Below are 14,828 nucleotides of genomic sequence, written 5' to 3' on the forward strand. Positions count from 1 at the left end.
TGAATCCTTAAAGTTGATTACTATCCTCATTTCCAGAAATGATGCTCTTTCAAATAAACATTCCAGGCACTTAAAATAGATAATTTGTTCAAACCCAAGATATTGTTCACATTGGTATGGCTTTAATAAGTTGTATTATTTGAATGTACGCTAAATACATTATAACACTTGGGATCAACGTGTCTTTTCCTTACTATGAATGTCCCAATTTATTTCTACAACTCTCAGCCAAAAGCTTTTAATCTCCTTATACATATTATCCTCTAATATGAAAGATACTTTAGCTTCCTTAATGAAAAAAAAAAAAACAACCCAAATTTTTATAGTCCCTTAAATATATCTATGAATTTAGAGACATTACTAAGAATGATTCCAAATCTAAATACTGTCACCACAGTGAGAATTTTAATGGAAGTTAGCTGGGCATCAGTCAGCTCATTGTCTTTGTAAGTAAGTATTAAGTGTAATAAATAGTTATCCACTTTTTCCTTTTGTATTTTAACAGAATGCCTGGTACCCAGTAAATAAAGTTAAGAACCTGTTAAGAATTGCAGTGAAGATTTTGTTCTTTATAGATTGCAGCAACTCTGAGTTGAGGAAGTTCTGACAGATGCAAAATGTACACCTGTTGCAGGTGCACATACAGCGTAACCGGGCATGGCTGCGAAAACACACAGAAGGACAGGAGTTGAGTTCTTACTTACAAATATGGCACAAGTCAGGGTGTGCCAAGTTAAAAAAAAATTAGGCATAAGCAACACTAAGGAAAAGGATAGTGTGGGGCATGCTAAAGTTGTGCAGAATTCCACATATAAAAAATACAGTAAACAGCTTTGGCTCCCTCCTCCCTCCCTATAGAAAATCTAAGGACAGGGAGATGGAATTATTATTACAGGAGTTTTAGTGGAATAAATATGCACAGCAATAGCTGGCACCCTCATCTAAATTAATAAAAAGAAAAACTGAGTAAGCCATAGCACCCACCAAATAGACAAAATTTACTAACATTTAAATAACCATTCCCTCCTCCTCCTCCTCTTCCCTCAGCATACACACATGCCTGAAAACCAGGAAGAAGAAGAGTGACAAATACACACAAAAATCAAAAGACGAGTATATTCAAACCCTGAGGAGATATGAACATCATCTTTGAAATATCAAGCACTTTGATTCCCAAAGGAAATCAAAGAGCTGCATTTTGAACAAAATAGAGGGTTAATTTCATCTGCTACTATGAAACTCTGGGTAAGGATGTAAAAACCAACAATGATCCAACTGGTATTAGATATGAAATTTAGGGAGGCTTTCTGACTCCTTTCTGGTTGAGTGGAGTTGTACTAGTTGGTACAGGCACATGGGGCAACCCATTTCACCTCCGCCCTAACAACCAAAGTAGGGGTCTCCAATGACTGCTCAGTGGTCAGAGCCACTCAGACACACAAAGCCTGAATCACACTACCCTGAAGAGGTACTGGTGCAGAACCCCCACAGAAGAGCGCCACCTGATGAACCAATGCCATCACTTCCTGTAACACCTGAACATTTTTTGCAAGGCTTCTCAGTCAAAGGACTGGCCCAATCTGAGTTGGCTTAGCTTGTGAGATCGGATGAGACCACAGGGCACAGTGGCATGGTTGTGGAGATTTAGCAGCATCCCAATAATGCCTAATTCCCAACATGAAGAAAAAACAAGAATTAATTTAAAACTTGACTTGTGATGATGAACATATCACTGCTACTAAGTCACTGCCAGCTGTCATACTGGAATCCATCTTTTATTTTATAAACTGAGTCCGACTGTTCAACATACACCGGCTCCACCCACCAAAAAGGAGGGGTGCAAAGTATGCTTAGCAACAGGGAGATGCTTCATGAGAAGGAGTTTGGGGTTAACCATATAAACAAGTGTCCAAGTATGTACATTTATCATACACACACACACATACACACAAAGTGCAGTAAAATATTAAAAGGTACAGATCTAAAAACACAGTTGCAGTTATGTACAAGATTAAAATAGTGCATTTACACAGTAAACAAAGGACACCATAATACACAGTTAGGCAGTAAGCCTGACCAAGCAGTGCGTTTCTGGATAATTACTGAATGTTAATTATGGCAAGAAAGGAGACTTGCTCATCTATAAGAAAATGTCAACAAAATCCCACAGAAGCCATAAAGAAAAAGTAACTTACAAAGCAGTTTTTAGAAAGACCCAGACTTTTCTCAAATTCTCTATTCTATCAGTGTTGCCCGTGTCTCGGGAGAGTCTGTCTCTGTAATGATCCTCTCTGTAGATACATACATGAGAGTTTTAAAGCAAAGGTAAAACATAAATAAGGCTGTGCTTATCTTATAGTAATAGAAATGCCTTGTCTTCCAACATAAATAGAACTGCAAGGGTTTACTGCATTTTAAAGCAAGTATTAATTAGTTAATGAAATAGCAGTAAAGTTAACTCTGACTGGAAAAATCTGTAACAAATGAACAACTTTCGGGAAAAACTCAGTTTATAGCAATGTTTGATTACTCTATTTCATACCGTAGTTTTCATAAGAATAATAATTTAGAGAATAACATAATTATAAATAGAATAAACTATAAAGTCCAGAGAAACGCACTGCCTGAAAACTATCTTGTTACAAAACAGAATTTATACATAGTGCTCGAGGAGAATGCCATTAAGAACCATGCAAGTTTAAGGCAGTTAGTAAACTATGAAGATGACCACAGTTATGTGCTTGTGCATATGCATGTATAGCTATACAATAAATGTACATAAAACTTATGGTATAACACAATGTAAAACATTTATATAGCAGGAATTCCAATTACAACTACTTTTTACAGCACTTAAAAAAGACATCATATCCTGAACTCAAATATACCCATAATTTAATTACATAAAAGATTTTAGCATCCTTCACATACTCAAGATCAAGTAATCAACAGAAAAATATAAAAATGAACTTTTTGTCCATATGGAAATACCTTACAAGCATAAAGCAACATGTGCCAACCCCACTTTATTGCAGTTAAGACTGTTGTTTTTCTAATGCTGGGTGGGGAGCTTAGTTTTATTATACTACCCTATTAAGATAGTTATAGCATGTTCAAATCTATACCAATACTGTCAGCACTGTTTATATAAATTTATTATGGCACCCAAACCAAACTTGCATTTTCTCAAATTTGTACCTTCTCATTATAATCTCTTTCTGTTGCTGAACAACTTCTATGGACAAAGGTTCCACTCTCATGGCTAATAATGGCATGCAATGTCGTTATGAACCATGCAACATGAAAATGATGGCAGAGTAAGTACTTACGGGTACATGGCCATTGTTGTCAATTTAACAAAGATATCTTTACTGGGTGCCTCAGTGGTATTGCAAGTGAAGGCTTGTGGTGGAGGCATTTTGTGTTTCCTGCAGAAATCAGCAGGTGAAATACTATATTCTTGTTTAACTTCATGCAGGTCTGACTTTGCAGCTATGATTAAGCAAGGTATTCTGCTGTCCATAAAGTGTTGCTGTGGAATAAAAAATGAAACAAAAACCTGATGACAAGTTCAAAAATTACTCTGTTTAATTAAATGTGTACTAAAATTTTTCTCTGGATAGGCAAAGCAACAATAGTGGTCCAGGTCAGTCTTGTAATACTACCAGGGCCACTTTTCTAATGCTGGTAACAATATAAACCTGTAATGCTTCTTCAGATTCATCGAATTTGAAAAAAATTTTTATGAAAAAGACATGATATTTTGAAATAAAAAGAAATCTATATAAAGTCCTCAATCCTAAAGCACACTATTTTCTTTTTTCGTATTACCTTCAGTCCTTAAGCACATGCATTTATATACTACATGTTTATATATATAGTGGCCGTCATGCTGGATATAAACATTTAAAAATATATTATACAGAATCTCCCATGTTTTCAGAATTCAAAACCATTGTTTTTAATGGCTGTTTAATAGACCACTGGATTATTTTATCTTAATTTGGTAAAGTACCCTCTCCTATTCTTAGACATCTGAATTATTTCTAGTTTTTTGCTATCCTATATAATAAAAGCCTAATAAGCTAAGTGTCCAGTCATCTAGTCGTCCATTCAACCAACCAAAGTGTAATATGTTAATGATATGCTAAAGCTGCTCAACTGCTTGCTATGACATGCACTGACCACTGGGGGCAGACAGTCCACTGGTTGGCCAGTCTCTATGACGTGCACTGACCACCAGGGGGCAGATGCTCCAACCAGTAAGTGAGCTTGCTGCTGGGGTCTGGCCGATCAGGACTGAGTAAGACGGGCCAGACATGCTCTGGAGCCCTCCTGTGGTCCCTCCCTGGCTGGCCAACCTCCCGCGTCCCTCCCTGGCCCCGATCGTGCACTGGGCCTCTAGTTAAAAATAATGCTAGAATAAATTCCTTTGTACATACAGTTTTATGTACAAAGGAATTAAATCTTGTTAAAATCTCAAAGTGACTAATAACTTTTCAAGCCTCTGGTTTTCCCCCTTATTCTATTATTATTCATGATGGACCTGGCAATATACAATCCATGGGCATCCCTAACAGCCAAGAAGACCTTCCATTAATACAGGGGGTCTTACCCAGGAATGCACATCAGAGTCATGCATGGGAAAAAATGTTTTTTAAAATACAGATGTCTGGGACCTTACCACCTCAGAACAAAACCAGAACCTTTAGGGACAGGACACAGATGTATACACTTTTTAAAAGCCCCACAAATGATTTTCTTGGTTAGAAAACACCACATTACAATTCCATTAAACTACATATAAAGTTAAACTTAGTTATACACCAAAAGAGCAACAAACCTTAAAAATCCTGGCACAGTATTCAAAGGATTTGGGATTACTGACATCATATACGAGGCATACAACGTCACAAAAGATCTCAGCCTCAGTTAGAAACTCCGATTCTGAGATATCATGCATCTTGTAAAAAGAAAAAAATAATGAAAAACATAAATATCATAATATCAATGAATAATTAAAGTCATGATGTTTTACTATTTGTTTAACTCAACTTCCTAATTAAAAGATACTAAACATACATTTTCAGACCATTTTTAGAAGTGGGAAGTGCAGATAAGTATTTTCTGATTTTGTGAATTAAAAATGGTGATTAGGATTTACAAAAGCTAACATTTACTGAGTGACTAAAGTGTAGTGGGCAGAACCTTTACCTACATTCTCTACATTCTATAGATAAGATGACAGGCTATGAGATTAAGTCAACTGCTTAAAATAACACATCTAACAAATCATTACACCAAAATTTCAACACAGATATGATTCAAAGTCTATTTTCATTCTACCATACTACCTTTTCTCCCTACCAATCAAAAACACAAAGCAAAGAACTTTTCACACTATGTTCCACTTGTTCTACTTTATTGCCTACACTTTTTTAAAATTTTATTTTATTGTTTAAAGTATTACATGTTAACTATAAAACTTCTAAAGAAATATCTCATCTATGATATGATAATAATCCAACAAAGTAAAATTCAGGACTGAGTTATATAAGATAGTGCCTCTTTGTTGAGGAGAAGAAAGGGGAAGTGTAGCGTCAGAAGTGACTCAATATATTCCAAATAAAACACTATTATAACATGAATATTCAGACGTGAAACATGCTAATTTATAAATACTGTAAGAATAAAAACAGGAAAATTAACAGTCAGCAATATTTACTGAGTACACAGTAGGTAAAGAATAGGAGATAAATAAGGTTTAATAAGAAACTGACAGCCGAAACCGGTTTGGCTCAGTGGATAGAGCGTCGGCCTGCGAACTGAAAGGTCCCAGGTTCGATTCCGGTCAAGGGCATGTACCTGGGTTGCGGGCACATCCCCAGTGGGAGATGTGCAGGAGGCAGCTGATCGATGTTTCTCTCTCATCGATGTTTCTAACTCTCTATCTCTCTCCCTTCCTCTCTGTAAAAAATCAATAAAATATATTAAAAAAAAAAAAAAAAAAAAAAAAAGAAACTGACAAAAACCTTTTGTCATAACGAGTAAAATTCAAGTGATCATTTGTCTGGAAGAACCTGTTAGCAGTTTCTCATATTAGCTAACTTGAGAAACTGAGGCTCAGAGAGAGTAAGCGACTTGCCTGAGGTAACACAGCTAATCAATGGTCAACCAGCGTTCAAAATGAAATCTGACTGGGTCAAAAGAGAACATATAATCTCTTTCTACTGCATTTCATAGTATCTTTTCAGTTATACCCTTCTTTCATTCATTTTTCTTAGGCTCACACATTTGTTAAGTACACTCCTTCCCTGCTAAATAGATAAAAAATTCTGATTACAGATACACTATTAAGCACCTGCACTAAGATTTTCATATTAATTTCTAATTAACAGTAGAGGATAATTTTTTAAAATAAAAGGGCAAGAAAAAGTAAAGAAGAGTTAACATTTTTACTTTCTTATTGTAGTAGAACATACAATTAAACACACAAATAGATGAATTTTTACTTATAGCTATACCCATGTAATCACCATACATATCAAGGGAATTAAAATTAATTCCAATGAATAAGCCAGGTGGGGAAAAAAAATCACATGAAAGTTCCACATACAGCCATTAAATTAAACCCAATTAGTTTCCAAAGAGTCTTTGAAAAATATACCTAATAATTAATAATCTTTATATACCAGAAAACTTCTTACCAACAAGTATTTCTCTTGTCCATATACATAAACAGTGTTAATCGCATAGTAGGATTTATGATCATCACGAATTTTCTTCTGTCTCTGAAAACAACCAAAAATTTTAATATTTATAGTAAGATATCACAGCAACTAGTTGCCATCAGTACGTATACCCGTGGGACTGTCAAATAAAAGGGCATTCTTCCCTACACTATGTATTCTTTTTCAGTACAAAGGAGGTATTGACTTTGTTTCTTAGTTCTTAAGGTCTAAAACAAAAGATGCATTTGCTCAGCACTAAGTGAAGGCAGTGACTGAAAAGGAAGTAAACTACATTATTGAAACTGTATTCCAGAGCCGCCTGCTGGCAATTCTCATTATACTATAATTTTATCTGATATGAGACTCATCTGAAAATACGTCAATCTCCTTACTCAAAGAAGCAGTCAGAATGGGATTTCAGCATTCCATTCTAAGTCTTTATTGTATATTTACTTCATGCCAAGCACTGTTATGACTTTCACAAGTGTATTCATTTAATTATCATCTAAACACTGGTTTTTAAAAAAGAAAAATGATAGCCAACATAAAAAAACAAAGATAGGGTAGTGAACACATAATACAATATATTATATAGAATTGTACACCTGAAACCTATATAATTGTATTAACCAATGTCACCCCAATAAATTCAATAAAAAAGAAAAAAAAGTATATTGAAAATAAATAAATAAATAAATAAATAAACAAACAAGCGAAGATAAAGCCAGTTCAATAGGATTATTGTTACACTTTAGATTATACTAATATACATAGGTCACTGAGTTATATAATTATCTAAAAAAGTTAATAGCTATAAAAATTATGTAAACTCATGACTATAAAAACTTGCAGGATAAAATTGCATTTTTCTCACCATTAAGTTTCTTCCAAGAAGAGCCTGAAGAACTCCACTTTTCCCACAGTTTTTCATCCCAATTACATTACATCTGAACACATTTCTTTGAGTCTGTTTTTTCTGAAGGTCTATCTTTTTGTCTCTTGTTACTAAAAAGAAAAAACACTAATTATGTACCACTTAGACTCACTGAACCTAATTTACCTTCTGCAGAATAGGGTATTGCTACTTATCTCTTATCAATAAATAAACATACTGTACAACAGTCAAGCTGTGTGTGAAATAAAGTACTAAATATGATACAGAAGGGCCTCACTTAGTGGAAAAGATGCATTTCTGAGGAGTTGGCTGCAAAGTGAACTTCTAGCAACCAAGTGAAATTTATTTAATAATAAAATAATACATTTCATAAGGAAAATATCTTAAAAATGAATTAAAATTACAATAAATATAGCCACCATTACATCTCACCTATTGTTTTTAAAAAAATATATTTTATTGGTTTTTCACAGAGAGGAAGGGAGAGGGATAGAGAGCTAGAAACATCGATGAGAGAGAAACATCGATCAGCTGCCTCCTGCACACTCCCCACTGGGGATGTGCCCGCAACCAAGGTACATGCCCTTGACCGGAATCGAACCTGGGACCCTTCAGTCCGCAGGCCGATGCTCTATCCACTGAGCCAAACCGGTTTGGCTCACCTATTTTTTTTTTCCTGTGATAAGTTATTGTCATAACAAGTTACAAGCTAAAAGATGCTCTCTGGAATCTGCATTCTCTTGGATCTATGAATGGTAAAGGGATAAGCACTCTGGGGTTAACTGGCCTTTCCAATGTAAATCTGTAAAAGAGGCAGTCCAGGGAGCAATGCTGTATCAGCAGAGAAAGGGGGCATCTCTTCTTGAGGTAAAGAGACCTTAAGCTATAGCTAAAGATTCAATTGCAACAAAGTTCACCAGAGGTAAAAAACTGAAAATGATAAAAAAAAAACCCCACAATAGTTATGGGTTAAATAAGTTATAGAACTTCCATATGATGACACATTATTTAGCATCAAAGATATATAAAAGTCGATTAGTGATACAGAAAGATGTCCACAGTATTTTGTTGCATGAAAAAAGCCTCAAGCTGGTTAGCAATTAGTTCCTTACTCTTTGAGGATGAACTAAAATACTGTTAATTAGTTAAGGACGTTAAAGGTCCGTCAATTTAAGATTGGCTGTCTTCTCGTGCTGGGGCTTCCTATAAGATACGGCATTCTCCCCCTCCCCCACAACTAGGATATAAGAAACTCTTGAAATATCAGTTCCCTAATGTGTTATTTTCATTCCTATGGGTTTTCTTTAAGTGAAGGACATTGCTTGGCAAGAATGATAAGATTTGTGAAAAATTTATGAATGTGGAAAATGGTTACAAAGCCGAGAGATGTACAATCAGTTCAATATCAGGTTCATGTGTTAATATGCATTGTTTTAATGTTCAAAGAAAATTAAAACACAGGACAAACTATACTTTTAATGCCCATGGCTCCCCCTGATTTTCATCAGTGGAGTAGCCTCAGGGGTAAACTAGAATAAAACCTATGCTTTCTTTGTTGATAAACAATAAAATCAAGCATCTTAACTCAAAAGAAATGATCAAATCATAGGAAAAACAAGTAAGAGTATAGACATGGAAGACCAGCAAAGATATATTTATGTTCACTCTTTTTACATATGAAAGTGGAACCTTAAAAATGTTTCTAACTTTTTTTACTAATTTTATTTACTTACCTGTAATGGCTGAAGCTTGAGACTCTTGTTCAGTCAATATTGAATAGCCTAAGTAGCCCAAATACTCCAGGCACCGCTGTACATCTAAATAGGTTGTGAGCCTAAGAAATAGAAGAGTATAAATGTAAAAAGTTCCTCAATGAACATTTATAGAAAAAAAAATTCCAACAGCTCAAATAATTTTACCACCAGATGCAGATGAGTTTTATCAGGCTGCTTTAATTTCCCATGCGCCCAACCATGGCTCTTTCTACAATGCATTCTTAAGACAGAGAAGGGAGGAGAATGCAAGATGTGGGGGGATTCCATATCTCACCTGCCCAGAGAGAGCAAGGCCACATAGATGAGCAGTGAGCCGCTGGTAAATCTAGAGCAGGGATTTTTGAAAATAATTTGCTTCCCAAGTTACATAGTACACTGCAAATACTGGCTAGTTGAGAACTTGATAATAATTAATCTGAAAAGGTTTGTGAATGGAGCAAAAATAACTAAAAGGTACAAGTCTTTTTGTGGGATAACACCACTCCCACAACATCCTTACCTAATTACTGGAAATTAGGTAGTCTTTATGATTTGAAAAAAAGAATAGATTCTGGTATTAAGAAAAGTTAGTCTCCAAAAGATTAAAGTAATTATGTCCTCATACATGACCAGAGGATTTCCTTAGCACCCTAAATACAATGTCTACTAGGCTATACCCAGACTGTAGACAAACCCTCACTAAGAGTGCGTGACAAACAATAAAAACCCTTAAGTCTTCAGTGCCAAGTAAAATATGCTCTTCCCATATCCTAAAGGTGTAAAGAATTCTACAATAGCAATGATGTTTCCAATTCTCTTAATAAAAAATGGATTAAAATCTAGCTCACTTTTGATATAAGACTTATTACTGTTTCCATCCATCTATATCATCCAAAAGCAAACAGATCCCTTCACTATCAATCCTGCTTATTATGATTGAAACACCTAGTAAGAGAAAAACTTACAAAATGATTAACGTAATGCAACATAATTTTAAAGTAGTGACAATTCTAGAGCTAACAGGTGAGCTCTATACTCACGTCCACTGGGAAAGGAATCCCTGGTAGGTTATCCAGCCTCTTTCATTTGTACAAACTGTGTTATTCACATCTGGCCCCCAAGGTATGTAAGGGAAAACTTTAAACAAATCTTTAAGCTCATCAGGTGATAAAGCACAGTCTCTATCCTGAAGATACACAAGGAAGTATATATAATGTTTAGATATCTAAGAAAGTAATTCCCAAACACGAAAGACCCTCGTCTAGTAAAACTATGCTTCTAAAAACTAACATATGAAAAGAAATTTTACATTTTATGAAGAAAATGTCTTACATGTTTATAAGAAAACTTAAGCAAGAGTCTATAAACTAGACTTTTTCATCTTGAGAAAACAATAAAAATAAGAGTATTTTTGCTAGTTTAACTTAAGAGAGTTTAAGCAATTTTTGGCTACATGACATGAGTACCTCAAAGCTAAGAGAACAGAGTTAAATCACTCACTGAAAAATATTTTATCATGGAAAATTACAGCTAAGAGCTTACCAAATCATGTTTGTCAAAGGTGCTTTGGAGAAACAAATACGCATGATGATTTAATTCAGTAGTGCAATCAGGAGGTATTTTTAGCCTGTTGATGAAAAAATTTAAAAGTAAAACAAATCATTAATCAAATATTGAAATTTAATTTAAGAAATGAATATAAAACTGCAACAAGTCTTTTTGTGGGATAACACCACTCACACAATATCCTTGCCGGAGCCAGGTGGACTTTCCCAGGGAAAGTCACTAGAGTGGCCTGGCAAGCCTCAGGGTCAAAATAATGCTCATTCGAGTTGACATGTAAAGTGTTCTTAAATATCTGAAGGGCAGGTTGAAATAAAATTTTTATAAATAATACTGATTAAACCATAATGGGTTTGTTCCTCTATAAACAAATTGTGAGTCATAATTATGTCAACATGGTAATGAGTTGAAAATGATGTAAAGAGATGTTATTTCTGCCTAATTTGACCTTTTTGATTCACCCTAAATTTAGTTCAATAAACATTTATCAAATGCACTGAGCTAGGTACTAGGGACACAAAAACAAGACAGGCTTCTCCGCTCTAAGAAAACGCATTCAAGTGGGAGATGGACCACAGATAACTTCACTATCGCAACAGAATGGGACAAGTATGGGCAAGCTAAGGATGCTCGGGAAGCCCACGTGAATTGGAACATCTCTGGCCTGGGGAGGGGAAGGTGTCAGCACTGCTGAGAGACACTGTCAGATGAATTGAGACTTGAAGGATAAGAGGAATTAATTAGGTTGAGGGGAGAGGGAGGGAGAGAGTGGAAATACCAGGGGTAGAAAATGTGGTTGGTGGACTATAAATAGTTTTGTATTTACTTCTAGAATGAAGGCAGGGAGTGAGCATGAGCGGATCATGAATGACCTCATGTACCATGTTAAGAAGCTTGGGCTTTATCCTGTCTTGAAGGGAAGTGCCAAGGTCACATCTGTATTTATATATCTATTCAATCTAGCAACAGTGTGAAGGACAGAGGCAGAGTTTAATAAGAAAGCTAGAAAAATTCAAGTGATGGCTCTAAGTGACTATTTTGCAGAAAATTCAAGGCAGAGAAATAAAGACATTGAAAGAGATAATAGAGCCACAGAGCCATAAGAGATGGGAGTTTTCTCACTGTCATACTTAAGAAAGCAATAAGCAACCCCTTGTAGAATTTATCTACCCACATAAATGGTACAGAAAAGAAATTTTGATGAAAACGTCATGGACAAATTCATTCATTCATTCAATATAGATTTATTGAAAAAGCTGGAAAATTACTGGAGCCAAAATTTAATTTAATAACTTTGACAAGAGAGGTTTCAAGTTAGAACTGATTAATGCACCAGGAATCCAACCAGAAGGAACTCTGCTTCCTCAATGATAGGGGAAGAAACAAATGACAAAGTCCTTCTGAACCCTTACATACTAGTTCTGCATATTTCATTTCAGCATAGGGGTACTATGCTAAAATAAAAGACAATATGAAGATTACATGATGCTGAAAAAGTGAAGAAGAAAGGCCAAAGCTTCGAAGGCCAGATCTTGGGAAGTCACTTCCTTGTTACAGTAGTGGCATCCTACAGTAAGGCAGTCTCCTGTTTTGGGATGACATTGGGTCCATTTTTATTTATCTATCATTTTTAATCCTCACCCAAGGACATGCTTAGAGAGAGGAAGAGGCGGTAGGGGAGAGAGAGAGAGAAACATCGATCAGTTGCCTTTCCATATATGCCCCAACTGGGGACCACACCGCAACCCAGATATGTGCCCTGACCAGGAATCGAACTGGCAACCTTTTGGTGCATGGGATGATGCTCAACCGACTGAGTCACTCCAGATGGGCTGGGTCCATTTTTAAACAAACAGAATGTAAACACTGCACTATTTAAAAAAAAAAATAACCACAAATAGACTGCTTGTTTAGGAAAAAATACTTATTTTATCCTGAGCTAAGAACAGGCTATAAACCTTAAGAAGGAGAAGGACTAATGAAAAAAAAAAAGTTAACCAATATACTTCTAATCTATTGACTTCAAAAACAGTTTGTCTAGCATCTTTTATCTTTTTTCTCAGTAGAATAAATTTTTAAAAATACTTGTAGCCTGGCTGGCGTGGCTCAGTGGTTGAGCGTCCACCTACGAACCAGGAGGTCACAGTTCGATTTCTGGTCAGGGCACATGCCCGGGTTGCGGGCTTGATCCCCAGTGTGTGGCGTGCAGGAGGCGGCTGGTCAATGATTCTCTCTCACAACTGATGTTTATATCTCTCTCTCTCCCCCTTCCCCTTCCTCTCTGAAATCAATAAAGATATATTTTTAAAAAATAAAAACACTTGTATTCTCCACGAGAAGAAAAGGAAAAGTCTGAGCCATTCTATAAATCAGTGGCTCTCCACTGGGGATGACTTCACTCCTGAGGGAACATTTGGCGACTTGTAGAGATGCTAGACATTTTCACTTGTTACAGTTGGGGGAGGAGGTGTTACTGGCATCTAAGGATGTGCTAAAAATCTTATAATGCATGGGACAGACTTTACAGCAAAGAATCATCCAGACCAAAATGTCAATAGAGCCGAGGTTGAGAAACCCTGTTTCCAATCTCTCTAAAAATCTAAATTATTCCTGAGTACCCCAAAGCCTACCTATGTGCTAAATAAAACTTTAAAATACTTGGCAAGTAAAATCAATTAGAAAGTCAAAGGTACATACAAGGGGAATAAATACTCAGGTGTCAAATCCAGGTCATCATCATAACCAAATCGTCGAAGCACAGTCCAGGTAGTTTCATGTCTCCCTCTCTGGATAAAAAGTGTGTGTAAAAAAAGAAAACCTGAAATAAAATGAATTAGTAAACACAGCTGATGTGAAAAAGGGCACAGACTCACATGGCAGAAAAGCATGCAACACAAAATGGCAAGCACTACATTCATGAACCTAGGCTTAATAGTTTTGCATACTGAAGGTCAAATCAAAACAAAATTCACAAGTGTCTCAATAAAAACAGAGCTGATTTCAGAATCATTTCATATATATACCCAGGTCAGCAAAAGATGGCACCAGAAGAAAGGGCCAAAACATATCTCAAGGAATACACTGACATTCACAAAGTTAGGTGATAAAAACAAAGGACATTGTGTTATAGATCTTTGTGCTTTATAATGAAAAGTTCTGGTTTTCAATTTCATTTCTTATTTTACTGTGGTTCTATCACACATTCTACAGGGAACATTGTATACTTGGTAAATCTGACGGATAGGCAAAATGTCTCCCCTAAAAATAATTTCTACTTAAAGAATGGTTATGAATCAGAAGAACTTTAAGATAAATTTGTTTGTTCCAGAAATCTTTTTCCTTCAGGTGGACGTCAGCATTCCTGAGATCCCACCGATTTCCCTTCCTCTAATTTATGCTGACAGTGAAGATAACTATCCCCACCAAATTGCCTGTCTCTTCCAACTCCTACATGTCCAAGTTAGATTTCAGACATATGAGTAAAACTAACATTTCCTTGAAGTATAAATAATGCTATAAAGACCTTATACCAAATTTTGAAATTATTGAGTTAAAAAAGGGAAAGAACACCATTCACCTACCTTTCAGTGTCAATCCACTATCAGCCACACCATCACTTATATGTTTTCTGACTACATTCTTGACATCTTCTAGAGCCTGAGGAGCTAATGGAGTGTTGAAACAAATTCTCTAGGAAAAAACAAAACAAAAAACCAAAATACAAAAAAAACCCCAACAAAAATCAGCATTAAATATCCTATCTAATAAAAGAGAAACATGGTAATTAGCCGTACATCCGCTACCCTTCCCATGGGCTAATCAGGGCAATATGCAAATTAACTGCCAGCCAAGATGGCGGCCGGCAGCCAGGCAGCTAAGCGAACA

The 14,828-nt window shown here is 35.8% G+C and overlaps 1 protein-coding gene across 8 annotated transcripts in view; it reads right to left on the reverse strand.

Moving 5' to 3' along the window:
* RHOT1 (ras homolog family member T1) overlaps positions 1-14,828 on the reverse strand; it is a 44,157-nt gene that overhangs the window by 12,350 nt on the left and 16,979 nt on the right. For 4 of the 8 annotated variants that reach the window (XR_001364278.1, XR_001364279.1, XM_014548861.1 and 1 more), the window contains 11 exons: positions 14,525-14,633; positions 13,641-13,761; positions 10,923-11,007; positions 10,421-10,566; positions 9,360-9,460; positions 7,606-7,736; positions 6,708-6,791; positions 4,844-4,963; positions 3,330-3,532; positions 2,196-2,291; positions 539-661 (listed from right to left, as the gene is read on the reverse strand). Coding sequence is in view for 6 of the 8 variants with exons in the window: in XM_014548861.1 (XP_014404347.1) it covers positions 539-661; positions 2,196-2,291; positions 3,330-3,532; positions 4,844-4,963; positions 6,708-6,791; positions 7,606-7,736; positions 9,360-9,460; positions 10,421-10,566; positions 10,923-11,007; positions 13,641-13,761; positions 14,525-14,633 (1,319 nt within the window). In the remaining 2 variants the exon portion in view is untranslated. The remainder of the gene's footprint in view (positions 1-538; positions 662-2,195; positions 2,292-3,329; positions 3,533-4,843; positions 4,964-6,707; positions 6,792-7,605; positions 7,737-9,359; positions 9,461-10,420; positions 10,567-10,922; positions 11,008-13,640; positions 13,762-14,524; positions 14,634-14,828) is intronic. The other 4 variants (XM_014548863.1, XM_014548860.1, XM_014548864.1 and 1 more) reach the window with 3 other exon arrangements.

Source organism: Myotis brandtii, unplaced genomic scaffold (assembly GCF_000412655.1).
Source record: "Myotis brandtii unplaced genomic scaffold, ASM41265v1 scaffold523, whole genome shotgun sequence".
Taxonomy (NCBI): Eukaryota; Metazoa; Chordata; class Mammalia; order Chiroptera; family Vespertilionidae; genus Myotis; species Myotis brandtii.